The following is a 27,551-nucleotide window of genomic DNA, read 5'->3' as shown; positions in this document are numbered from 1 at the left end:
CACCAGAATTTTAGTGTCCATTATCATTTAAGACTCCAGAATGCCAAGGAATGAACACTCTATACAGAAGTCAAATCTTTTTTTTCCCCCCACTAATGTCTAAAAAAGTATAGAGACTGAGAGAAAGAAGCATGACAGGACAATAAATTTCAGCTTGGTGCCCTGACAATGAACTTGCTGTCTCCATAAGACAAACAAAAATATTATGGTACGAATGGAAAGAGGTTTCAGATTAGAGACAGTTGACAAAACCAAGAGTAAAGGAAAGTTCCCATGAGATCTGTGTCTCGTTTTGAAAGCCACACTGCACGTTTATGGCACTACACATACTCTTGCTCCATAAAATGCCTCACATAGGAATCACATCTCAAAGGTTGTTCTTATGCAAGATACACTAGGTAAGAACTTGGGGGGCAAATTCCTTGAGTGCACCAGAGCTCCCTGGACCTGGTACAAGTACCCTTCCCATCTATTTTCATGCCTTATCCTTTATCCTGTCAGAAGCATGGCTGAGTTCCTACCTTGGGGATTCTTCCTGTTCTGCACAAACTCTGAGCGCCTCAGGGTGCTGGGTGCAGTACGGCGGAAGCAACTATTCCTCCTCCAAGTCTCTGTTAATGTTCTCTCTTCCTCTGAGTACCAGGTGTCCTTCTCTAATGAAGGGCTCTGAGGAATCCCAAAATGATTTTCTCCTTGTTCTCCCCTAGGATATTGATTCTGCAGACCATCTGGGATGATCAATCTGTCCCTAAGTGCCATGTTTCCCGGTCTGTTGATGCCATTATACTTCAAATTATCTACTTGATGGAGAGAATCTTTTTCTCTATAATTAAGAGATTTATGCTCACAGTTTGCAAAAACAGTATCATAGCCTTTATTTTCTGTATCAGAATTACCCTGATCCATGGTATGAGCCTTTGCGTTGGGATAGATTTTATCATTTTGATAAACATTCCTGTCCTCTTCATGGTATTTAACAAATTCTTTACCTCCATTGACATTCAAATCTGGTAAATCCATACACTGACCATTAATAGAACACCTAGGAACATGATACAAATTGTTGAGATCTCTATAGTGCAAGTTAGTATCTTTATAATCCTCAAGACTACAATTAAAATTCTTTAGGCTCATATACCAGTTTTGAGGTTGATATAAATTCCCCAAAGAATCATCCAAATTCCTATAACTGGCCCACTGTTCAGTTCTTTTTAAGTTCTCAGGATTATAATTCAGATCCTTACAATCAATGTAGCCATTTGTCTTCTCATATCCTCGTGCTTTCCGGATTATCTCTGGGCTTCCTGAAAGCCAATTATCCTTCATCCCAGGCCTTACATTCTCATAATTCACATTTTCTGGATTCCTACAATCATCATCACATCCTCCTTGGAGCACACAGTCCTTTCCAATTTCATTTGCTTTCCCATAGTCCATGTAATTTGGTTCACTCTGCTCAAAATCCCAATATCCACAGTCCCTTTTTCTGTAGGGCCTATTCCTCCCCTTGGACGGGTATGTGGAGTCCAAGCCATTTTCTGCATAAAGTCCATCCTGCACCCTCAGGTTCCTCTTCCGGAGACTCCTGCAATCTTCATATTCCCAGCGGGAGCCCGGGGGCCCTTTCTTCTCCACTTCTCTTTCTTTTTTAATCGCGAGAGTTTCACTCATATTTAATACAGACACGAGTTTTACTTCTCTTTGCCATGGGCTCTGGCTGGGCTGAAACACCAACAGGTGCAGTCTAGCCTCAGGCTGGGTCTGACTTGCTTAAAATGTCTCCCAAAGCACCTGAGACACTCTTCCTGTTGCTCTGGTTGGAGCGTGGAGAGAATGTGAAGTCATTTCAACTTCAAGATCCAATCAGTGAGCTACTATATCTTTCCCTCAAAGGCCAGAAGATAATTAGTAACCAGAGTTCATGTGATTGGAGTTGGCAGGCCTGTTGGTGTTTCCCTCAAGCCGGTCAGACTGGCTCGGCTGCTTCATGTGCTGAAGATAGAAGTATTCTGCTACCCTAAAGGTTTTACAGAAAAAGCAGTGTGAAAGAGAAAGAGCCCCACTTGAAAGCCCCAGCTAGGGTCATATATCAGCCTGCCTCTTTAATCCTTTAGTAAGCCCCTAGGTGTATAAACAAATGCTTGCATGTACAGCCGAAAGTGCACTCCATTCCCTGTCCTCCAAGTCCAGCTTTCCAAACCATGGCCTCTGAATCTCTTCAGGACTCCCTTCTCTTCCCTTTCCTTTACTTAGAGGATGAACACTCCCTCCTTTGAGAGTTCTGTCTCAATGGGATTCAAATTACAAGATACTGTCACTCAAATCACAAGACTTTCAGGCTCCCACTGCCTGAGCCAGCCCACTGAAGGAGGAAAAGGTACTTTTTTTCACTCATCTATGGTGTGTGGGTAATTCTGTGTTATAAAGACTCTTGTCCAGAAGAAGAGAGTTATATATGCTTTCACATTTTCATGTCAGAGAAGCATCAAAGCCATTCGTTTCCTAACTTTCCTTCCTATCCAATTCATACTGAATATTTAGGAACTGGAGAAGAAGCTAGAAATTGTAGAGGCTTGTAGTAAAATGCTGAATTAAATTCAACAAACATTAAATAGATACCTATTATACATGAGGCACTGTGGAAGAGAAAAAGGTGAAGCTAACTCCTGCCCTGTACAACAGCAGGAGCCACACACTATTCAGTGATATCACATGGGGTACATGCTGTGTGACAAGCAAAAGCTGCATGACAACAAAGCAAATTCCCTGGTGTGGCAAGGGAAGAGAGGTGGAGGTGGTGGCATCTGAATAGTTCTTTTGGGAATAAGCAAGAAACTTTCTATGCAGGAAGAAGTAAGAAGTGCCGAATAAGGTTTAAAGGAGAGTATATGTGGGAAAAATAAATAAGCTGAGGGGCCAGATCCCAAGGGATTTGAATGCCATTCGACTTATTCAGGGGAAAATGAAGAGTCTTTGAAGGTTTCTGATAGGCTAATAACACCACAAGAGACAGGCTTTAATTAGACTGCTTTTTAAAGCTGTGTTGTCATTTATTGAATGCCCAGAAATGACTCCTTGAACCTTCACCTAATTCCTATTTGTCCATAATTAGACGTCTGCTCTGCTACTTGCAAACTATGTAGTCTCTCTGGGACTCAACCAACCTATCCCTAAGATGAGGCAGTAGCCTCAGTGACTTGTCTGATCCCTCTAGCTTTAATAATCCATAGATCTCTATTCCTCACAACTTCTTTTTTCTTTTCTTCCAATACCTGAAGTACTTGTGTGCACCTTCTGGGTTCTACACTGACAGTGATAATCTCTAGAATGTCAAAACTTCTGATGTCCTCCTGAGACTTTCACCCACCTGTAGGTTCTCTTGTGCCTTCCAAACCAGCAGCAGTAACAGCAGTGACAGCGCCACAGTTCCTAATGTTCCAGCAAGCACTATGTGCTATGACTGGTGATACGAAGTTGATATAAATTTTCCTTTTGATTTTCACTATTACGCAAGGTGGGCACGTAATTATTCTTATTTTTCCACAGACAAAAAAAAAATAGTCTGGGAGACACATTAACAGTACACAGTGTGGCCATGATTTGAACCTAGATTCATTTGACTTCATGACACTTGACAAAGAGAACTACCTTTAGAGGTAGTAACCCTTTAATCTCCCTCAAACCAATTAAACCAACAAATAAACCCTACCCTGGTCTAATGCAGAAGAGGATCACTATGTAGTAAATGATGGGCCCCCACCTACACTATCCTTCTATCTTGTCTCTGCTCCTGCTCTACTACCCACCCCTCCCCATTCAGGCCCAGTCCTCACTATCAACACATGAGCATGCAGACCCACACAGGAACATTGTCCAGTACTGACTGAATGGCTCAGTAATCTATCACCTATCACCTGAACCCAATAAAGACTGTGATCTAGTTTACTAAGCCAATAGGAGGCTGACATTATTTGGAAAGACAACTTTAACCTTGAATTATAATAGAGCAACAGAACAACCTACAAAGAACCTATGAGATGAGGTATGAGGATACCCAGCTTCTAGAAGTTCAATTTCTGCTTATCAGTATGAGCTATGCTTATTTTCTCTGGTTTTCCATTTTCTTATGTGTAAAATGAAGAAGATAATGGTTTCTCTGCTACTTTAAATCTACAATTTTATGGTCTATTCCAAATCCAATTAAAAACAAAGACTAGTCTTTCCTTAACTGTTATGGATAATAAAATTCTCCTTAGCAACTTATTATCTTTGATAAACTAACATGGTAAGAAAAATATACCAAATAACTTGGTGAAGAGAAAGGATTAAAAAAGAGAATTAAATTATAGGTAAGAAGAACACTACTTATAAATGATCCAAAAGAGGTGGTGTGGAGCCAAAAGAAATCGTTGTTAGATAAGCGGAGTGAATAGCTGGTTATATTATGGGGGCTCTCTCTGCTTCTCCTTTTCTAAGTCTTATTACCTTTAGGGCCTTAAAGATGCATCCCTGGATTCAGGTCCTAGTACCAGACAAACAACAACAAAAATCCTAAACAACCCTATGAACGGGTTGCTATTTTTGAGTAATAAATCTTTATACAAAGCAATGGTGGCCGAGAGAAGGAGAGAATAAATTTTTCCTTTTCCTGGTGCCAGGATTGCTGGTGAAATGCAATCTTTCCCAGCTTTCCCATTCTCTTCACACAAGGGAAAGGCTCTTTTCAACAGTCCCAAGCAGCATCCTGCCCAGGGTGCTTGTCATTTGCTACTAGAGGGCAGGTTATCAGCTAGTGACTATGTGGTGATTCCCAGTGTGGGTAGGTCCTGCCATGTGGTCTACAAGTGAAGATGGGGCAGCAGGTTTGGAAAGAGAGAGAAAAGATGGAGAGGCATAAAAAGAGTAAAAGAAGAAATGGAGGAGATTGAAAATGACATCAAAAAACTAGCAAGAACAGTAGTTCTTGAACATTTGTAAATTACTTGGTGCTGTTCCTCCAGGCTGAAGGTCAGCTCCTCATTTCCTAAGACTGCCTAGTGACACTCTCATTCCTGCAGTTCTTGCTGTTTTCTAGGGAACCTGCAAATACTTCTCATTTTTACCTATACTATTTAGTTCATTGTATTTGCTCATCTCCTTTTAGTGTAATGAAAAGTCCTGGAGGACAAGGACCAGCACAACTCTGTAGCTGGGATACACAGTAGGTACTTAATGTTTAATGAATCAATGCTTGGAGCATTAATTTTGTACATTCTAGATACTAGGTAGAGGGCAGTGTCCCTGGGAGAGTAAGACCACAGACTTTGAAAGCCCTGGACTTGAATCCTGACTTTGCCACTCACTCCCTATATAATCCTGGGGAAGTTACTTAATCTCTTTACCTTTTCAATATTAAATCTGCCATGCTACCCCAATCTGTCCCCTAGCTGTCTCCCTGCTTCCATCTGATCTGGAGGAACGAGTTCTGTTCTGCTCCCAGGCCCATCTCTCTGCTGTTCTCTGCACCCCACCCCTGCTGGCCCTCACACACTATGCTCCAAGAGTTAGGCCCCTTTCTCATGCATCTTGAACATACCCACCCTAGTGGATCAGTCCCTGGAGCCTAGGAACACAGGGCAATGTTTTCCATCTTATAAACTTCCACTAGCCCCTTAATCTAATGTCCCTTCCAGTCACCACCCCATTTCTCTGCTTTCTTTTATAGTGAAACTCTGAGAAAGATTTTTGAGCAAGTAGAATATTAAATGCCTCTACTTCTTATTACCTCTCATTCTCTTTTGAATCCATTCCAATAGGGCTCTCATCCCATTCAGTAAAACTGCTCTGACAAGGTCAGCAAACTCAATGATCGTTTCTAGGCTTCGTCTTACTTGGCCTCTCAGCTGTAACGGAATCACTTGCTTTCCTTCTCCTTGTCTGGCTGCTCCTTCTCCTTTACTGGCTCATCTCCCTGATCTTCCACACTCCTAAACACTGGAATGCCCCAGGGCTGGATTCTGGATAAAATTCTCCTATAGCCCAAATTACCTAGCACACAATAGGAATTCAAGAAAAATCTGTAGATGTGGCTTGGAAGGGGGCTTCTACTCAGTTCAATGCAGCTGCTGCTCAGCCTAAGAAGGAATGGGGGCGGTAAGAGGGGGTTCTTAAAGAAGAACCCACTTCATGGCTAATGTTGCTCCTAGAATGACAACAGCACCACAGCCCCTGGAAATGAGAGAGGAGAAAGGCACCTGAGCTCCAAAGACAAGTTCCCCAATAGAGGAAGAGTCTAAGTGCTGGTGAAAAGGGAGGACTGGCTGGAAAGAGAGATGATGGAAACAGAGAAAGAGACTAGGGTGCTGTGCAAGGAAATAAAAGGGCTAAAATATAGAAAAACAAGAGGTATTTGGGGGAAATCTGATGTATTCTAAGGGTGAATGTTCTACATGGGACAGGACTGTAAGAAGAGTTCAGGAAGTATTAGAGCTTAAGATGGATTTAGGGGCTACAAGTCAAGGGAAGTTTCAACTCGAGAAACAAACCTGAGCAGCTCGTGGGTATCACTGGCATGAATGGGGGAACATTTTGGAAAACTTCAGGATGAGCTAGCAGTTAAAAGTATATCTGCACCAGTCATGGTGGTGCACCCCTATAATCCTAGCGGTTTGGGAAGCTGAAGCAGGAGGATCGAGAGTTCAAAACCAGCCTCAGCAACTTAGCGAGGCCCTAAGCAACTCAGCAAGATCCCATCTCTAAATAAAATATTAAAAAAGGGTTGTGGGTGGCTCATTGGTTAAGTGTTCCTGGGTTCAATACCCAGTACCAAAAAAAGACTATATCTGCAAGGAAGGATTAAATACTCTAAACAAAAATCAACACATACATAAATGCTTTTATGCCCATGAATATATTGAATCTAGCAAGCAGCTTTCAACAGAAGAGAGTATTAAAATATGTTATGATGGCATAAGTTAGTTTGAAAGTTGGCAAGAGTTCCTTGGGATCCCCTGAGCACCTACAGTGTGATACAGTAAAATTGTACATAACACTGTACAAAGAAACAGAACCAGATTGGAATCTGAGTCTTACCACTTATCACTGAAACTTAACAGCAAATCTCAGTTTTCTCATCATGCTCTCAATTACCAAAGTCATATCTCCATTCCTAACCTGTCCCCTGAACTCTGGTTGCTGTGTCACACTGCCCAATCAATATTTCAACCTGGATGCCTTATGGCAACTCAATTTAATCAAACTGACTCCTGACTCTGCCCTAGGACCCTCTCCACCAACCAGCTCCTCCTGTAGCCTTCACCACCTTGATTAATGGCAACTCCTATCCTTCCAGGTGCTCAACCTCAGGGTTGTCCTTTGCTTTTTTCGTTCTTTTATATCTCACATTTAATCCACTAGTAAGTCCCTTCAGCTCTAACTCAAAGTACATCTCAATCTGAGCACCTCCCATCCCTGCTGCTACCAACCTGGTCCGAGCTTCTGTCTGAATGGCTGCACTGGCCTCCTAACTGGTCTCTCTGCCTCTGCCCAGGGTCTCTTCTCTCAATATGGCAGCCAGCATGCCTCGGTTAAGTTGTGAGATCATACTACCCCTGCTCAAAACACTCTGACAGCTTCTCTTAATGTGAATTGTGAATGACCATGCCCTTTCTGTTCTGGCTGACCTGCACTCTGTGCTGTTCCTCAAACACTAAGCACACTCTCATACTCGCTGTCCTATCTTCCTGGAACAATTCTCCTTCATCCCCCCAGATAGCTTAGCCGGCTCCAGACCCTCTCACCTGCCTTCTCACTTAAATGTCACTTTCCAGATGGTCTTCTCTGATTTCTTTTCTCTATAATAGATTTCTTTTCTTCATAATAATAAATGCTTGTGACTGAAGGTCTCAGGTTAACTGAAATTCTTTTACTGTGTACTTCAAAGCCTCAGTGAAATCTGAACTGACACTTGGAGTGCCTGGATGACTCCAGCTCTCTCCCCTGTGCCTGAAACTGAGGCTGAGGAATTGTTCATAAAGCCATACCATGAACTGCTAAGAACAGTGACTCATGGGTCAATTACAACTCAGCCATTCTAACCTACATTTCTTGACATGTATTAAATCTAAAAGGAAAAATGGGTTACTGCTTTGAATTAACATAGCCTATTAACAGGTTTTGATGACAGTGGTTATTTTATATGAGGAATAAAATCCATTAGAAGTAACTGAGCTCATTTGTACTGAGCCAATGCCCTGAACCAGATGCACAAGTCAAGGGTGCTTTTATTTATTTTTTTTATGTTATGACAAACTAAAAAAAAATATTATTTCCTTTATATAAATTATTATCATCTTAAAAGACCCCAAATTGATTTAGCTACTTGCTAGTTTGGGAAAGAATTCTGAGGTATTCCAAAGAGTCGTCAAAATGACAAATTGTTTTTGTATATAGAAAAACTACAATTTCAATTTTTATAAATCTGCCTAGAATGTTATATATCAGGTTTCTGTAAAGATGTTGTGATCCCCTATCAATAATCCTCCAATTTGATAATCTACTGACCCTTTTTATTTTATTTATTTTTTTAGAAAGAGAGAGAGAATTTTTTTAATATTCATTTTTTAGTTTTTGGCGGATACAACATCTTTGTTTGTATGTGGTGCTGAGGATCGAACCCGGGCCGCACGCATGCCAGGCGAGCGCGCTACCGCTTGAGCCACATCCCCAGCCCCCCGACTGATTCTTTTTAATGAACTATCCAACATCTTGCTGAAAATATTCTTTCCTTAAAAACATATTCTGATTTGATTTACAAGATGTCATTAAAAATAACTGGGAATCTCTATCCAACCTCCCTCTTGGCATTACCTTAAAGGCTGGGAAGAGAAGTTCAGGAGCCAGGTTCCTGATGTGGGAGAGGGTGATTCACTCCACAATTATTTAAACACTGTACTGATTGAGAAACAATAGGGTCCTGGCACTGACCCACATGGAAAGTAACTCTATGGCCATGATTCAAAGGCAGCAAGACAGACGGCATAATTAACTACAGAGGTCCACATCAGTATGATTAATAGAGTTTCCAAAACACACAAATATGAATGATACTATGACTATGTTGTTTTTACTAATCAATGTGTAGCCATCATTTGGCTCACAGTATGTGCTCAAGAAACATTTGCTAAATAAAGAAATGAATACACATTGTGACTGTTTGTCAAATTCAAGTATGTGAACCTCACCCAGAGATAGAAAAGGACTGAGGTATGTTAAATGAGATTTCCTCAGGGAAACACTAGGTGGTTCTGACCAGAGCTTCTAAAAGTAAGATGTGCTGGGAAACCTAAGTGTCTGAGGGACTAACCTGTAATGCTGGAACTGCCTGCAAAATCAATGGGTTTGTTGATTAATAACTAATTTCACTGGAAGCTCCTTGAGGGCAGAAAGTATATCCCTAATGCTCACTGCTATGCACCCTGCCCTCAGCAGGACAGTAAAACTAAATGAGTACTTCCTGAATGGATGAAAGACTGAGCTGAAACCCACACTGCAGCCCACACTGAACAGCATTTTCACTCCCCAACACACACCAGCCATCAATACCATCTAATATTCTACCCCTACTCTGTATTATAATCCCAAATGTAAAACTCCTAATTCTCAGTTAGAGCCAAACACTGGCTTTTTAATTTCTAATAAGTGAAATCTAAATATTTGGACTAACCATCTCATAGAAAAAAAGCTAAGAAATTTAGAGGAACTATTTAGCCCCCTCCCCACTTGCTTAAAACTATCATGCTGACAAGAAAGTAAAGAAGTAGAGGCTAAAATCAAAGGGAAAATCAGAATGTAAAGAGATGTAAATAACCACAAACACTACATCATATGAGGGCATTTGCCAGTCCCTGAAAATCTGAACTTTTGTTCAATGGCCCTTTGAGGAAAAGGAGTCAAAACTCAAAGCCCAGAGCCTTTGCAAAGTGAGGAGTCCAAAAGGAGACCTTCTCTATGACAAGCTAAGTTTCTAGAGGACTCCTGAGGATAAACTGAAATTGCACTAACCCTCTTCAGCTGGGGTCCTGATCCCTTGGACATCCAAGGTACAAGACACATTAAGTCTTGGGATTGGTGTAAGTTGGATCTGGGCTGAGAATAATTAATATTTCCATGTGGAAATTTCTTTTCTGCATTTTTTGGAAAAGTTCTGTCTTTTCTAAATCTTATTCTAAGTTTTTTGTGAGAATAACGGCCAAGAATAAGTGTAGAGACACTGTGGGTTTGAAGGAATCCACTAATGTCAAGTTGAAAGCAAGAGGAGAAAATACTAACACAGAGAATAAAGAATTGCTATTGACACCTCCTTTACCCAGGATGAGAGTGTGTAGGATGGTGAGAGGTGTGCAAGATCTAATCAGTTAGTTTTGCTTGCAACTGTTGCCATGTTACATGTGTATTTATGAGCAAGTGTGTTCATGGCCCTGTGCACTGATAACAGTGAGTCATTCTTGCAAATAGATTAAGTGTTAATAAGATTATTTGCATAGTATGACCTTTACAAATCTTGTAAGTGATGGTACAAGATATCAAGTTTTGGAAACAAAGTCCTTAAACTGGCAGTTCTAGATGAATGTTCCATCATCTCAATACTACCCAAAAATGCTTGCCCATTGTTTTTCAGTATTTAATATTTGCTATGCGTTATATTTTTGCAAACTTTTGGGGGAGGTGCTGGGATTGAATCCAGGCCTTGCACATGCTAAGCACACATTCTACCTCTGAGCTACACTTCCAGCCTTCTCTGTAAATTTTTGTTTGTTTGTGATGTTGGAGATGGAACTCAGGCAGTAGACATATCAAGGAAGTGCTTACCACTGAGCTACATCCCTCAGTGCTCTGTAAATATTTTAACAGAAGAAGCAAAGATATGAATATTGTTGTGAAATAGTCCTATACAAAATTAGAAACTAAATGTAAATTAGGAAAAATAATAAATTTCACTGACAAAGGAAAAGGCGGAACAAGCAAACAAAATATTTTCGTTGCTAAAATAGAAAGTAATATTAAATGAAGCAAAATGCACCATAACGCCCTACCTACAGATGCCTTCTTACCACTCAGCAACCAAACCAACAGCAGTGTAAAATGAAAACTTTTTCAGTCTGAAATGAGTCACAAAACAAAGATCAGTACTATCAGGGCAACTAATATTTTGTGTATTTAAAATTCTATTTTAAGAGTAATTTTAAATACTAAATATTTGTGATAATTTTTAAAAACTTTAAATATATTCTGAGTTTGGTTACTTTTATTCTTACAATTTTCAATATGGAATTTATAAGCACTTTAAACAAAAAGCAAGCTTTTTAATCAGTAGGCTGTTAGAGAATCCCTTAGTACAAAATAATAGGTATTACTGCTATCCTGGGAAATGTGTGTTTTTAAAAAAGTAATTCCATCGTTTCTTGGATTTTCTTTTTTTAAAAAATGGTGCTGGGGATTGAATAGAGAGTGCTTTACCACTAAGCTACATCCCAGTGCTTTTTAAAATTTTTTAAACATTTGAAGTGGGGTCTCACTTAGTTGCTGAGACTGGCCTTGAACTTGGGATCCTCTTGCTTTAGCCCTCTGAGTCACTGGGATTGTAGGTGTGCACAACCACACCCAACTCCTGATCTATCCTTGAAAACCATTCACCCACTACAGTCACGTATGCTAAAAAAGATCACAAAATTCAAGAAAGGAGGGACTACTGTCCCACACACTGCAAATGAGTAAATTTAAACTATTATTAAAATAAATAAATGACCTAACTTGGGTTAAAAAAATTTCATGATAAAATATACCATACAACATTAAAACCTGTCCCATTTTCCTGACAGGCAGCTTACATTCAGCCTAACTATTGGAATCCCATGCACTGGGCTGCAATCTTGAATGTCACAATTGCTCCATATTGTTAAGGCTAAAAGATCCGTTTGCACATTTGTTTGTCAAACAATCACAATAGAATGTTTTCTGGAAAAAAAAATCTTCCAAGTATATACCATTTTTTAAATTCATTGTTTTTGGTTATGGGTTATAATAGCTTGACTAATAGGATATGTAATAATAAATTAATTCTCCTAAAATAAAGTGTGAAAAAGGAGATTTTAATATTAAAATTTTAGATAATTATCTTTGTGCTATAATCTCATGTTTATAACACATGATTCTTTGCTGAATTTCTAAATCAGGAATTTTTTTTAATGTTGAACTTAAATTTTTTGACTTAAAATTTTATTTTTAACTGACACATAAAAACATCAAAATTACACAAATACAAAATTATATTATTAATGAGATATTAGCCAAGTTCAGTGGTGCACACCTGTACTCCCAAAAATTTGGGAGGCTGAGGCAGGAGGATCACAAGTTCAAGGTCAGCCTCAGCAATCTAAGAAGACCCTGTCTCAAAATAAAACATAAAAAGGACTGGAGATGTAACCCAGAGTATCTCTGGGTTAAGTCCCGAGTACTGCAAAAAAAAAAGGGGGGGCGGGGCAGGACAGGGGTATGATGTGGTGGTTCAATACATCAATAATCAATACATATATAATACATTGTGTAATCTTTTAAATGGACATTTTGTATTAAATGTTCCTTTAACATTTTAAATGATCAAATGTCAACTATCATTAATTTTCTGATTTTATTAAATATGTTATAGACACATAAGATGGTAAAGTTAGGGAAAGCTAGTGAAAGGTACATGGGAACTCTATTATTTATGCAACTTTCCTATAAGTCTAAAATTATTTTAAAATAAAAAGTAAGGGGCTGGGGATGTGGCTCAAGCGGTAGCGCGCTCGCCTGGCATGCGTGCAGCCCGGGTTCGATCCTCAACACCACATACAAACAAAGATGTTGTGTCCACCGAAAACTGAAAAATAAATATTAAAAAATTCTCTCTCTCTCTCTGTTTAAAAAAAAAAAAAGATAAAAAGTAAAACATGAAACATGTTTCAGAAATGTTGTTAATGGGGGAAGTTATATATGTATGGGGGAAGTGAGATATGGAATATGTCTATACCTTCCTCTCAATTTTACTGTGAACCTAAAACTGCTCTAAAAATATCAAGTTTTTTTTTTTTTTAAGCCTATTATCAGGTGTGGAACATTTTAACATGGTACTACAATATACAATCCTGTCACAATAGTTTGGTTCATAATAACAATAAGCCATGCCTTTATTTCATATATGTATAAAAGTCTCTAAAAATTTTAGTGTAATCCTAGCACAGTAAAACCATTCACTGATGATTATTATGGTCACTACCATTATTATTTACAGGCATGTAAATGAAGAGTTCTTTTTTCTTTTTTATTAATTTTTTAAATTTATATATGACAGCAGAAAAGTTTTTTTTTTTAATACAAAATCAGTTGTAATTTGGGAATTACCAAGAATTTCAATTTCTTATTCCTGAATCCCAAAGATTACTATCCTTCAGGAATTTGTAAACATTAGCTGACACAAACTGACGGAAACAAGTACAAATCATCTCTGGAGTCAGGTGTCTTCATCTCAGGTCTTAAAATTTCCCAAATTCTGGCTGGTTGTGGGGGTGCACGCCTGTAATCCCAGCAGCTTGGGAGGCTAAGACAAGAGGACGGGGGATTCAAAGCTGGCCTCAGCAACAGTGAGGTGCTAAGCAACTCAGAGAGACCCTATCTCTAAATAAAATACAAAAGAGGGCTGGGGGTGTGGCTCAGTGGTTAAGTGCCCCTAAGTTCATCCCTAATACCCTATGCCCCCCAAAATTCCCAAGTTCTATGAGCAGCACACAATGAAAGACAGCCAGATATACAAGACCACATGAATGAGAACTATGTGCTGCCCAAAACAGCCCACTAAGGTTTAGTATTTTGGGATCATACACCAACAACTACGGAAACAAACAAACAAACAAATAAACAACCATTGAAACAGGAGATGACAGGTAACAGAGCAGATAAGAAAAACAAATAGAGCTTCTAGAAAATGAACCTTCATGACTTCTTAATTCCTGGGACTTAAGAAGTAACAATAGTTAAAGAGCTTCACTGTGGGCATGTACAGCATTGGATTATTTTGCTACATTAACTGTGTCTGATCAGGGAGCTGGCATCTCTACACTGACCCTCCTCAGCTCCCCAGGAGTCCAAGTCAAAGCAACAATAGAGGCAGGAGATTCTGAAAGAAGTCAAGGTAGAACAGTCCATTCAATCCAATCTCGTTTAGTTACTCAGGTGTGGTAGACTGCTTTTCATCTCTGTGACTAAAACAACTGACATAACAACTTGAGGGAAAAAAGGTTTATTTTGGCTCATGGTTTCAGAGGTTTCAGACCAAAGTTAGCCAGCTTCATTGTTTCTGGACCTGAGTGAGGCAGAACTCATGGCAGCCAGGAAGCAGGGGAGGATGGGAAGAGGCCATTGATATGAATAGTCCCCAAGGGTACACTCCCAGTGACCTACTTCCTCCAATCATGAACCACTTGCCTACAGTTTCCACCACCTCCTAGTAGTCCATTCAGCCATCAATGGGTTAATCCACTGATGAGGTAAAAGCCCTTGTGAACCAAACACTTTCCAAAAGCCCCACCTCCAGACACTGCTGCAACAGGGACCACATCTTTAATATATGAGCTTCTGGAGGACATTTCAGATCCAAACCATAACATCAAGCATTTAATGAGCCCCTACTATGTGTGAAACACCACACCAGGTGTATGAGAAATGATACACTGATAGGTATTACCTGTTTTTTCAGTAGGCATCCAACAACTAAATATAATATTGACTAGAATCAGAATATTGAAAATTCTTTAAACCTTAGGCCTTTAAATTTCAAGATTAAAGATTATGCAGGACTGAATTACAGAAATAAAGCCTGGTACTCCAACTGATGAACTTCTGCCTTTTGAGGGACTATTTATATTGTTGGAAATAACATTTATGAACATTCAAAAAAAGAGGTCCTTAAGCGGCATCATCTGTGATTGCAAGGAATAAGTAATTTTAACATACTGACAGCAGATATAAATAATACACCGACTAGCAACACATAAGACCACATTAACTTCTCCAACGCTGTATTTGGTGGATTTGAATTTTTAAAATTCTTCATGATTGAGACTACAATTACCTACTGTGGGGCTTTCCCAGTATGAAGTTTTTAGTAATTAAAAAAAAAATACATAGTAACAATACTGGTTGTATTATTACTAAACTAGTCCTGAGAAAGAAGGTCAGGTGAATAAGCAAGAACAGCAATGTCATCACTTAGTACTTCCAGTCCCTTAATCCATGAATCCCTCTGAACACATAGCACAGTGTTCTTAAGCATGGGAGACAAAAATAGTTCAGTGGAACGTGATTCATTCCAAAAAGTGTGGTTTCTGGGAAGTCCCTGCTACCTGGAATTTGAGAGCCTTTAGTTTTCTCACCTGTATATGCAACAAAAGAATAGTTTACAAATGTATCTTGAATCTTTTAAGTATGGTCAACAAGAGAAGACCCTAGTACTTGCTATGGCTTTGGGGATGCAACAGCCAGCCAAGGTTCCTTTAGAATTTTTTTTTTTTTTTTTTGTAATCCAAAGTCATCAAGGTACCTGGCATTCCTCCAAGAGCTCAGGTATGCATGTTATAGGAACACCTTCTTAAGGACATGTCTATGTACCTACCTAGTGCTCAAGGACAAGTGTTGCTGTTGTTCCTATTCAGCACAGGTGACGATGGGGCTCAACTGTTCCCTAATTGTCCCAAGACCCCTCCTATGCCATATCTCTGAATTGGAGTTCCCTTAGAACTGTCCTCCTCTCCTGAGCATATTTTGGATAGAGGTTTCCTCCCTGTCTTCACTACTATCTGCTTTCCATCTTTTAAAAAACTACTTGGTTTCTGGCCTTCTAATAGCACCCCCCACTGCCCCTGCAGTACTGGGGATTGAACCAGAGGTGCTCTACCATGGAGCTACATCCCCAGCCCTTTCAATCTTTTTTTTGAGACAGGGTCTCACTAAATTGCGCAGGATGGCCTTAAACTTGGATCCTCCTGCCTCAGCTGCCTGAATAGCTAGGATTACAGGTGTACACCACCATTCCTGATTCCAATAATACTCTTTATTGTGGAAATTTTTAAATTACACATTCCTTATTCTCTTTCAGAGATCTAAGGTAGAAGAAGAGATAGGTCTGCATCCTCAGTCTGCCAACTTGACCTAGGCTCTCTGCACCTCCATTCTTCTGCTTTTATTCTTATTAGTATCCTGCAATTCCTAGATTCTCAGATTACTTTTTATCTTTTCCTTTTCTGATGACATGTAGGTTCAGAGGTCTTGTACACATGCTAAGAGTGACTAGCAGTCATGAACTCCTAGGGACAGAGGCCAATTGCTCATGGCTCCCTCTCTTATTCTTCCTACTCCATAAATTATTTTTCCTGTGAATCTGGTCAATGTGAAGTCTCCAGAATATGATTTTTTGAATATGCAAAGTGGAAGTAATAAACTGTAGTAGTAAAAAGCATGACCTTAAATCCCAGCTCCCTTGACATATTAATCTCTGTAAGTCTTAGTTTCTTCCTTCCTAAAGCAGCCTTATGAATTATCCCTACACCTTTAAGGAATCCATGAAGACTCTTTACTTACTAGTAAGTTAAGAAATGTTAGCAATTATTATTACTGAAAATGAGTCCTTGGACCACAGAGATACAAGTTGTAATTTTCTCAAGAGTCTTAGCCTGGAAGCCTTTAGTCCTTATAGAACCTGATGAAGAAAGTTATATTTAGGGACTTCTCATCTGCATTACGCCAGGGACATCATAGCTGCAGAGGAGGTATACATGTCAATGGGGTACACACATGTCTCTAAGTCTTGCACTTCTTTAAGCAGCAAATGGAGTCAAAGGACACTGGTCATAGAATACAGCAAGACTGAGCAATTTCATTGTAGTGACAGAATAAGAAACTAGGTAATGAAAATACAAATCATTCTGTCATCAAAGATGGCAACAACCCCTAAAACAGAAAGGCAGGCTGTTACTGGGACTGGTGGGTGCCAAAAAACAAGTACACGTTATTTTCCTCATCACTCACCTTTCAGTTGCTGGAGTTCCAGATTCAAACTTTCAATGTTATTCTCATAGAACTCCAGATTCTCAAGGGTCTCCGACCTTAAGGATTCATCCTGCTTCTCGTCCAGCATCAAGTTCAGCTCCTCCTGAGCCCTGGTGTACATGTCCAAGTCCTGTTCCATTTCCTGGATCCTCACTAGTACCAAGGGGCACAGGGATGTCTGGTCTAGACTCTTTTCCATATGCTCAGGGTCTTCCTTCTCTGGAGTGTCCCAGCTAGGATGGTGACAGGAAAGGGGCTTGGGAAAGGCTGCATTCATCCTCTGCTGTGCATAGGGAGGCAAGGGAGCTGGGCGAGAGGGCCTCACAGCCAAGGGGGGTGCAGGTTTTGGGCTATGGTCAACCAGCAAGTGGGAAGAAGTGGATGATGGAGTGCAGGGTCGAGGTGGTGGTGGCCTTAGGGCTTTTCTTCTCTCAGGTAGCATCTGTGGGGGAATTAACTTTGAGGAACCTCGGACAATATCCTTCTCAGAGTTAAAGTCTGTGATTGAAAAGTGGCGTGAAATTTTGTCTATCTCTGTACTAGGTCCTGACAGGCTCTTCTCAAACTCTATCAGCTGTTGTGTCAACTTAGAGTCCAGGTCAATGCTTCCATCTCCCTGTGGAAGTGCTGTTACTTCCACAGTGGATCCCTGGCCTTTTGGACTAGGCTTCCTCTCTGATCTCTCTGATGAGGAGCAGAAGCTGGAGGCATTTTCTTTGGAGGCTAGGTGCTTTTTAACACACCTTGTCATACCCTGGAGTTGAAGGCTCAATTGGCTGGGTTTGGCTATCCTTGAGGCTGCAAGGGAAGAGCCCCTGTGAAGGGGAGGCTCTGGCTTCTGAAGAAATCTCTGCTGGGCATACGTTCCTTTGGGAGGTAGGCTGGAATAGTCTCTAGTCCTGGCTTCTAGAGGAAAGTGGCCAGAGAACTGTTCTGCACTTTGGTAGCTCCCTCCTACAGTAGAATAATACTGGTTTTTCTGCAATTGGCAATGAAAAGATACCTGAGGTTGGGAGTAAATACCATTGACCACCTCAAAAGGTTCAGTCACAGAAGGGTCTTTCGCAACAGGCTCTATGTGCTCTGCACCTGGGCTTCTGGGGGACCCTTCTGAGAAGACTTCACCTGGATCAGAGTTTTTATTTACATCACATTCAGGAGTCAGGTGATCTAGGGGAGAAGTAGAAGTTTCAGAAAGCACATAGTTGGGCATCTCTGCTGTGTACTCAAGAGATTCACATCTTGGTTCCTCCATTACTACCGTGTTCTCCAAATCATCCAAAGAGCTTTCTGGGGTCTTGGTGAGGCTGCCTTCCTGGGGTGGGGCCATGGTTTCTTCCACTCTGGTGTTAGGACATAACTTTACAAATCTGTGAGGAAAGATGCCTGTCCTGCCCTTCAGCCATCCTTCTAGCCAGCCATCTTCCAAGGTTGCCAGTATTCTAATTTTATCCCCTACTTCGAAATCCAACTCATTCGGCTCCAGGGCTTGGAATCTGTAGAGGGCAATTCCATAGGCCCCTGATTGCTCATCCTCTTCATCTGGCCCTCTTTCTTCTTCTCCAAGAGGAATATCTACCTCACCATTAGCAATGCAGTCTTCTCCATTTCCAGCACTTACCAACTCATCCACAGTCCTCAAAGGCCCCAAAAGTTCTACAAAACCTTCTGGAAAAATGCCTCTTCGACCCTCTAACTCCCCCTCAAACCAGCCTGGCTCAGGAACTCCAATAATGGTAATCACATCCCCTTCCCTGAAGTCCAGCTCCTCATCCAGCTGGGCAGAAAGCCCCATCAGGGCACGCGCTTGACCCATGGAATATTCAGGAATCTGAAGCTGTGTACTCTGTGAGTGCCACTGCCGGCTTTGAGATGAGAGGCAGAGCTCCCGGACACACGAAGATGGGAAGAAGCCCCGGGCACCCCAGCAGCTTCTGCCCTGCAGCCAGCCTCCAGTGGAAGTGCCATCAAGAATCACCAGGTCACCTGAAGAAAGAGAAAGAATGACCTCAGTCATCATCCCAGCAGAGCATTACTGTAATCAATAGAGCAGGGCATCACTTCAAACATCGAATGAATCAAGGAAATACATACCTAGAATTTTATGAGCATGAACACTTGTAATAATCGAATGAATGGAAACATTCCTATAAACCTAGGGTTTTCAGAGTGATCCATGGAACCTTAGGGGTGGGTCCCTGAGATCCTTTCAGAGGATCTGTGAGATCAAAACTAATGAATACTTTATCCACATTTTCCACTGCATTGACATTTGCAATGACTATAAAAGCAATGGGGATAAAACTGCTGGCGATGCATAAACCAAGGCAGCGGCAACAAAGCACACAGAACTGTTGCAGTAGAGTCACTGTATACTTCACCACCAAGTGCTCAATGGTGTAAAAAGCAAATCCAGTTGCAGTTAAGAACATCCTTGATGAAGTTACATTTGTTGTATTAAATTTCAACTCTTGAGAATGCTTCCTTTGTAACATTCTGTGTGACAACATGAGAATTACACACACAGAGCTTTTGCTGTCTGACTTGAGGAAAAGTAGTTGAGCGGCCAAGTTATATGCTTGAACCAACTGCTGTTTTTCACCCAACACTGTTTTATGTGAAAGAATGACTGGCAGACAGTTTATTCAGGCCTGGATAGCCTGGAGACATTTCCTCTAAAAGGGAAGAAATGAGTCTGTAACCTCAAGGAAAATAAGCAAAAATATTTGTTGCCCATGGTAAAATTCCAACTTCCAAGCTAAAATAAGAAGGAAAACTCTTATCTACAACCATGAACTTGACAGCTTTCCATAGTTGAATGTTTTTCTGATGAGATCACCAGAAATATTAACAAGTGTAATTGTTGGTGTTGTATAATAAAATGGCCCACATTTGGTAATAACTCATTGAATCAATATTTTCTACATATCCAATGCATGATGTTATAAAATCATTCATGGTTAAAAGATTCATTAAAACCAAAACAGACGGGCTGGGGATGTGGCTCAAGCGGCAGCACGCTCGCCTGGCATGCGTGCGGCCCGGGTTCGATCCTCAGCACCACATACAAACAAAGATGTTGTGTCCACCGAAAACTGAAAAATAAATATTAAAACACTCTCTCTCTCTCTCTCTAAAAAAAAAAAACAAAACAAAACAGACTAACGGATTTTAGTGTAGTAGTACGAAAAGTTCACTGATATGATTTCAGTTCCCACACTGCAACTAATCCTTAAAAAAACTACCATTTGTTGCATTTTGGTACAGTGTTAAAGAAAAATATTCACAATTATCTGAAAAGACTATTAAAAGACTCCTCTCTCCCATTACATATCTGTGTGAGGCTGGATTTTTTAGAATATACTTCTAACAAAACATATTGTAATAGATTAAATATAGATGCAAGTATGAAAATCCAGCTTTATTCCATTAAGTCAAACATTAAAATGATTTATAAAAATGTAAACCAATGTCATTCCTCGCTTAATTTGATTGGAAAGTTAATTTTTTTAAAAAATAAAAATGCTATTTATGCTAATATGTAATGAGTTTTAGTTAATTGGTAAATACTTTAATTCCCAGTTTTACTATCTAATTCAAATTTCAATAGATATAACCTTTTGAGGTCTCAATATCTTTTTTTTTTTTTTTTGGTACTGAGGATTTAACCCGGGGGCACTTAACCACTGAGCCTCATCCCCAGCTGTTTTTTAAATTTTATTTAGAGAAAGGTTCTCACTGAGTTGCTTAGAGCCTTGCTAACTTGCTGAGGCTGGCTTTGAACTCATAATCCTCCTGCCTCAGTCTTCCAAGACATTGGGATTACAACTGTAATCCACTGCACCTGGCTTATATCTTTTATGAGTGTGTTGGGATTGTAAAACCCAAAAGTGTAATAAATGCTGCTGTAAATAATATTATAGTTCAAGCTTCTGGGCCTAATATAGTTCTTTGGATAGGATCCACCATGGATCTAACTGCTCACACTATGTTGTTTATTATCATAAATAGAACAGTTAAGAAAGATGTCTTCAGGAATTGGTTCTTCATTGGAGGCCCAGGATACCATTTTATCATATCCCTCATTTGCCCAAACTTTTACCATAAGCATGAAGAGCCTACTGCCCAATGACTTCCTCTCTAATAAACTTTTTTTTTCCCCCAGTTCTGGAAAATAAATCCAGGGCCTCACTCATCTACCTCTGAGTTACATCCCAACCTTTTTTATTTTATTTTGAGACAGAATCTTGCTAAGTTGCTGAGATGGGCCTTAAACTTTTGATCCTCTTGCTTCAGCTTCCTGAGTTTCCAGGACTCTAGGTGTACACCATCACACCTAGCAAATCATAGTATTCTTATACCCCAAATAAATAAAAATAAGTTTTTTTTCTGGATACTCTCTGAAGAGGTTTACTTGCCAAGCTACCAAAAACAAAAACATTATTCTTTTTTAACCCCAAAGATGTTCATGATGATCCAGTCCTAACCTCTTCCCTTTCTAAACCATCCCCTAAGATCTCCTCTATGAGATGAGACCCTATTCCACAAGAGGATTTTCACTGTTCCCCATACAAAGCCATGCCATTATGAACTCCAAACCCTTATGCATACTGTATCTCTCCATCTCAAACCCTAATATGCTTTTCTAAAAAACCTTAGAAACTATGTTCATTTTGGCTATCTGTTACCTACAAAACTGCTCTTATCACTAATTCTGGCACTTGTACTTTTACATACTATACAGCACCTAAAGTAAGTTTTAGACTTAGTGCAAGGTATCAAATACATTTTCCTGATATTATATTATTTTGACTAAGCGTTCCTGAAAAATAGGAACGTCTTGGTCCTATATTTCTATACTTCTTTAATTTATGATTCTGTATCCATGGTTAGAGTTTTGGATCCTAAGAATTATCAGTGTTTTTTTCCCCTACTGGCCCTAAGGCCTGCCATTAGGATGCCAAAGGGAACTCACTGGTGATGTGTCTCTGTTCAGACACAATGGGCCTCTTGGTGAATAGGAAAATAAAAGCTGCCCTAACTCCCACTCTTCAGGCTTTGAACTGAACTGGCTTTCTTAAAGCTGTAGAATTACAGTATTTTCTTTGTTAGGCCAGATCTCTATGAACTTGTGTAAGAGAGTTTGTTTTCCTGTCTATTTTCAGTGAAATGACTGTTTTGGTAGGCTTTACCATGTGGCAGACTATAATTCTATTGGTTATTTCTACTTAATAAAGATAAATTAAAAAAAAAAAAAAGAATCATAATTAAGACCCTGGAAGACACTCTTGTTTTTTTTTTGGTTCAATGCCCTTACTTTCCAGTCCTGCCTTTCCCTGAATGTTCTGCATGAGTTTCTCATTTTCATGAGTCATGAAAGCTCTTCCTCTGAGACCCGGGGTGACTCCTTAGAAATGAGGGCTTCCTAGTGGTCATTTCAAGACTTCCCAAAGCACCAAAATGAGAAACTCCTGGAGTGGTATGACAGATTTGAAAAGAGAAAAATAGGAAATGTGGAGACCCTTGGGGTCAGCCCGAATCTCTGGTACAAGCACAACCAAACCCAGCCACAAACTGCTTGTTTTCTCTGGTTGGGTTTTTTATTTGAACAGGAAATGAATACAGATTAAAATGATAAGAACAAATGCAAGTCTTAGAATCTGATATAAGAACTCTGAAGAACTAGGTAACTCACTGACTCTGACTCCAGATGCCCAGAGAACTGTGTGCTTCTTGAAGACTGACCACATATTTTAGTTTCCCCATGTAAATCATATGAGAACTTTCATAATAATAATTTATAACACATGTGTTTTGACAGATAAATACTATTTATTTATTTTGCAGTATTAGGGATTGAACCCAGGGTCTTACACACGCTAGGGAAGTACTCTACCACTGAGCTACATTCCCAGCCCTTTTTATTTCTTATTTTGAGACAGGTCTCACTAAGTTATCCAGGTTGACCTTGAACTTGATATCCTCCTGCTCAATTTATTTTTAGTGGATTTTTGTGTGTGTGTGGTGGGAGAGGGGGTCTAGAAACATGAGGCTATAGGTGAGGCACAAGTGTTCTGTCATGTAGAGCAATCATTAATTATATTCTATCACTCCCTATAATACATTATTTTTTTTCCTCTCCTTGGTCTCTGTCTTTCCTTATCATAGTCCCTTGTTTGTTTTGTTTTCTCCTCTCTTTAGTTTTTAGGACAATCAGTGGCCCTGGCCTTCTGTATTGACCCTTCTTCTAAAAGATAGTCTTGTTCTTGTGTTTAAATGTAACTCAAAATGCAAGGAACAGTGGAAACAACTGGGTAGCTTTCGGAAAAGGAGGAAGGGTGACACCTGCTGGAAGAACCACTAGTGATTCTGATTCTGGGTAGAATCTCCCTGGGAAAACGTAGGTGCATACAAAACTTCATGGAATGGTTGAGGAAACTCAGCCCCAGAGCACATCAAGTAACCTCAGAAAAATAGGTTAAGACTTGGGCTGGGGATGTGGCTTAAGCGGTAGCGCGCTCGCCTGGCATGCGTGTGGCCCGGGTTTGATGCTCAGCACCACATACAAATAAAGATGTTGTGTCCGCCGAAAACTAAAAAATAAATATTAAAAAATTCTCTCTCTCTCTCAAAAAAAATAGGTTAAGACTAATAAAAATAGCTAAAATTTATTGAGTGTTTACCTTTTGCCACATGCTTCACATGTAGAACCTCATTTAATCCTCACAATTACCCCAGGGTGGTTATTATTTTCCCCATCTTTTATTTTTAAAATTTTTTTTATAATATTAACTACAGACTTTTCTTTTTAATTATTTTTTAGTTATAGTTGAGCACAATACCTTTATTTTATTTATTTTTATGTGGTGCTAAGAATCGAACTAGGGCCTTGCATGTGCTAGGCAAGCACTCTACCACTGAGCCACAACTCCAGCCCATTTCCCCATCTTTTAGAAAAGGAAACTGAGGCTGAGAGACTTAGCTCAAGGTCATAGCTATTAAGTGGAAGAGTTGGATTTAAGGTAGAGCAGTCAGAATTCTTATTCCTAAGTTATATTACCTGCTATTGATATATACATATATATATATATATATATAATTTACATATGTGCATGTATAATTTTTTCTTTATTAATCCTGATGATACTGCTTAAAGGTAAATAAATAACAACTGAAAGGCAGCATGGTGAATAGGAAATTAAAGTTAAAATAAGATCTTCAGATTTCATGAAACAAAACAGATCTCAAACATTATTCCACATACTCTTAAGGTTTCCAATCTCTTTCTGATAAATTTATCACTGAAACTTTGTGACCAGGGACAGAGAAAGAACCATAAGAGTAAGCATTAGCAGTATCAGAGGATAGGGATAAGGGAGTATGTACTACTCATGAGCTGAAACACTGATCTAATGGGGGAAAAATTCAGTCTAAGAAGTAGAAGAGCCATTCCAAACACTAGATTTCAAAATCAGTAGACCTAGACTGGAATCTGATAAACTATATGTGGTTATAAAACAATGTTTTCATTTTGTAGTGATTTTTACATCCAATTAGCAAAATTAATGCCTGTTGATGTGACCTGTCAGGTATTAGAAAACAAGAGGAACTAAAATTAGGTCAGTATTTCAAGTTAAACATCCCAGAAAAAAAACAAATGATGTAGGTATACCTAACTTTCCCGCCCATGAAAGTGTGTGCTTTCAGACTAGAGAACACATAGGAGCTGGCTGGCAGCAGATACACAAAAAAATGAGATAAAACCACTGATAATTAGTTCACCGCTTTCTACCTCCTCCCCCACACACCATGCCCCCTGCCCTGATCCTCTTTCTTTGGGCTCCATTTACATCATTAATCTTACTAGGATTAACTAGTCAATGGTGGTTAAAATAAGATCTATAAATTTTGGAACCCTGCTTGACCTTGATACAGTCTTGATACAGGTGATTCAGGCTGAAAGTTGGTACAAGTATCTTCTAAGAATCTCTCAGATGGCCCTAGGATTCCTGAAATCTGCATTTTAATTTCAAAGCCAGTTCATCTTTCCATAGTAGGTTTCAGCAGAAAATCCTTTTTTTAAAAATTTTAGTACCAAGACTTGACTATAATAAGATGTAATTATAAAGCAAATAAGCTAATTCCAGAAATGACATCCCTTAAATTCCTCATAATGTTGTAGACATACTGCATATTTCCATCCAGTATATTCTTCTATCCACTATGTACACCAGGAACCAGGGAAATATCCTGCTATCTACATCCTGGGCACAGCTGTGATAGAAGCCAGGGCACTTTCACCCTTTCTCCTCTCTAGACCTGGGGCAGGTCTGATGTGGACTCCAGACTATCACTGGGAGAGCTGTCAGTAAGGACAAAGCCCCTGCTATAATCTGCTTCTATTCTGACAGAAATTATCCAAAGACTGTATATAGAGTTAAGTGCAAGAAACTCCCTGGTGGTGGACACCTCTAATCCCAGCTACTCAGGATGCCAAGACGGGAGGATTACAAGTTCTAGGCCAGGCTGGGTAATTTGGCAAGACCCTGTCTCAAAATAAAATAAAAATACAATTTAAAAAGATTAGTAATGTAGCTTAATGGTAGAACACATGTCTAGCTTGTTCAAGGCCCTTGTTTCAACAAATCCTGAGTAATAAAACACCCCAAATTACAAGTTTCCTTCCTTCTCACTGACTGGGGGTTAGAGAAGTTTGTGAGGTTTTTCTCAGTGGGGTGGGGGTGAGGGATGGGGAGCATACCATTTAAGAAATTAAGTGTATCCCTTTAGCGTCATACTCAAAAGAATAAGTAACAATATTAGTAACACAACTATAAAGCTCAAACTTTTTTGTTTGTTTGTTTTTTCAGCCCTGGGGATTGAACCCAGGGGTACTCTACCACTGATTTAGGTCCCTAACCATTTTTCTTTTTTATCTTTATACAGGGCCTTGCTAAATTGCTGAGGCTGCCCTCAAATTTACAATCATCCTACCTCAACCTCCCAAGTTGCTGGGATTACAGGCGTGTGCCACTGGGCCTGGTGACATTCTGCCATTTTGATGACTGAGTCATCACAAAATTGGATGGATTGTAAGTCTCAATCTGTGGAACACTACTAGTTTCTGTGTTTATGCAGAAATGTACAGATCTAACTAAGTATTTTTGTTGAAATGGGTTTACAGACTATCTTTAAAAGTTTATAGTCTATCAGAATGCAAGAAGTAAAAAATACTTGAAATATCTTTGAGACATGACTAAGACTATCCATTTTAAATTGTTTCAATTTAAACTGGTTCTGGTGAGAACTTTTGTAACATTATCTACTGGTATAGGAGTAAAATGGAGTTGTTTGCATTTGTCTCTTAAATTACCACATCAAAATTACTGTATTACTATTATGCATTAATAAGTAGTGATGTTGTTAGCAAAATCATAGCAGTATTTATGGGAAAAAAGATAAATATAAAGTGTGGCTACAGCATGGGGGGCAGTAGAAAGATAATACTGAGAATAAGGTGATATGAGTCCACCTCCTAAGGCCAAACTTCTCACCTGAAGCTAAAGCCTTTGAACCTCATTTTATAAAGTACAGTTAAAATCATACCCACTTTGCTTACCTTGACAGTCTGCGCTGAGAATTAGATGAGAGTGCATTTGTGCAAAAATTATAAAATGCTACAAAGATATTATGTATTATTATTATTGCCTGTGCTAAATTGGTGTTTCTGAGGACTCTCCAGATGTTGGCCACTTAATAAAAATTCAAAGACCTAGTTATCAGAATGGGCAGCCTCCACCAACCTCATCTTCGGATCAGCTTACCTCGATGGAGGGGAAGGCTATTGAATTCTTGGGATGTAAATTCACAGATGCAGACAAACAGCCTCTCTCCCTCTTTTAGACTGGGGATGGTCACAATTTCCACAAAACTGCTGGGGAATTGTCCTGAAAATAAAATCAAACATACTGACTAGTGACACTCAATATTAAATATTATATTTTCTTTTAATATTGGAATTTCTTTTTCTATTTGTGTATAAGGACAAAAACTTTTTCTGAGTCCCTTAATAGACCCTTAACTGAAAGCTCAGAGTACTAATAATTGGAGAATCTTTGTAGACTAAATACAGTACACAAAATCTGAGGCATGCAGGAGACAGAGAATGCAATTCAGTTTACAATGCCACAAAGCACACTGCAAAAGAAAACATGAGCCAGGCAGTCTTGGTCTTCAAAGATCTGAAAAAATCTGGGTTAGACATAAATAATAACTCAATCCTAAAACCCTATGTCACAATGTAAGTACACAAATTGCTAAGGAAGCTCAGAGAAGGTTGATAATGGGTCAGGAAGAACATGAAAGTTCTTAGGAAAAAGATCATATTTGTCTGAAGATAGTAGGATTTTAACAGGTGGTTGTAGAAGGACAGT

General features: G+C 39.5%; 1 protein-coding gene across 2 annotated transcripts in view; it reads right to left on the bottom strand.

The window, feature by feature from the left end:
• Nucleotides 1-27,551, bottom strand: part of Dnmbp (dynamin binding protein) — a 95,567-nt gene that overhangs the window by 38,175 nt on the left and 29,841 nt on the right. The window contains exons 3-4 of one of the 2 annotated variants that reach the window (XM_027930340.2): nucleotides 26,943-27,065; nucleotides 17,098-19,104 (exon numbers count right to left, since the gene is read on the bottom strand). In XM_027930340.2, the coding sequence (XP_027786141.1) occupies nucleotides 17,098-19,104; nucleotides 26,943-27,065 (2,130 nt within the window). Of the gene's footprint in view, nucleotides 1-521; nucleotides 1,672-17,097; nucleotides 19,105-26,942; nucleotides 27,066-27,551 lie in introns of those variants that run through there. The other variant, XM_027930341.2, reaches the window with a different exon arrangement.

The sequence above is a fragment of the Marmota flaviventris genome, chromosome 4 (assembly GCF_047511675.1).
Source record: "Marmota flaviventris isolate mMarFla1 chromosome 4, mMarFla1.hap1, whole genome shotgun sequence".
Taxonomy (NCBI): Eukaryota; Metazoa; Chordata; class Mammalia; order Rodentia; family Sciuridae; genus Marmota; species Marmota flaviventris.
This window is presented reverse-complemented; position numbering and strand designations above follow the sequence as displayed.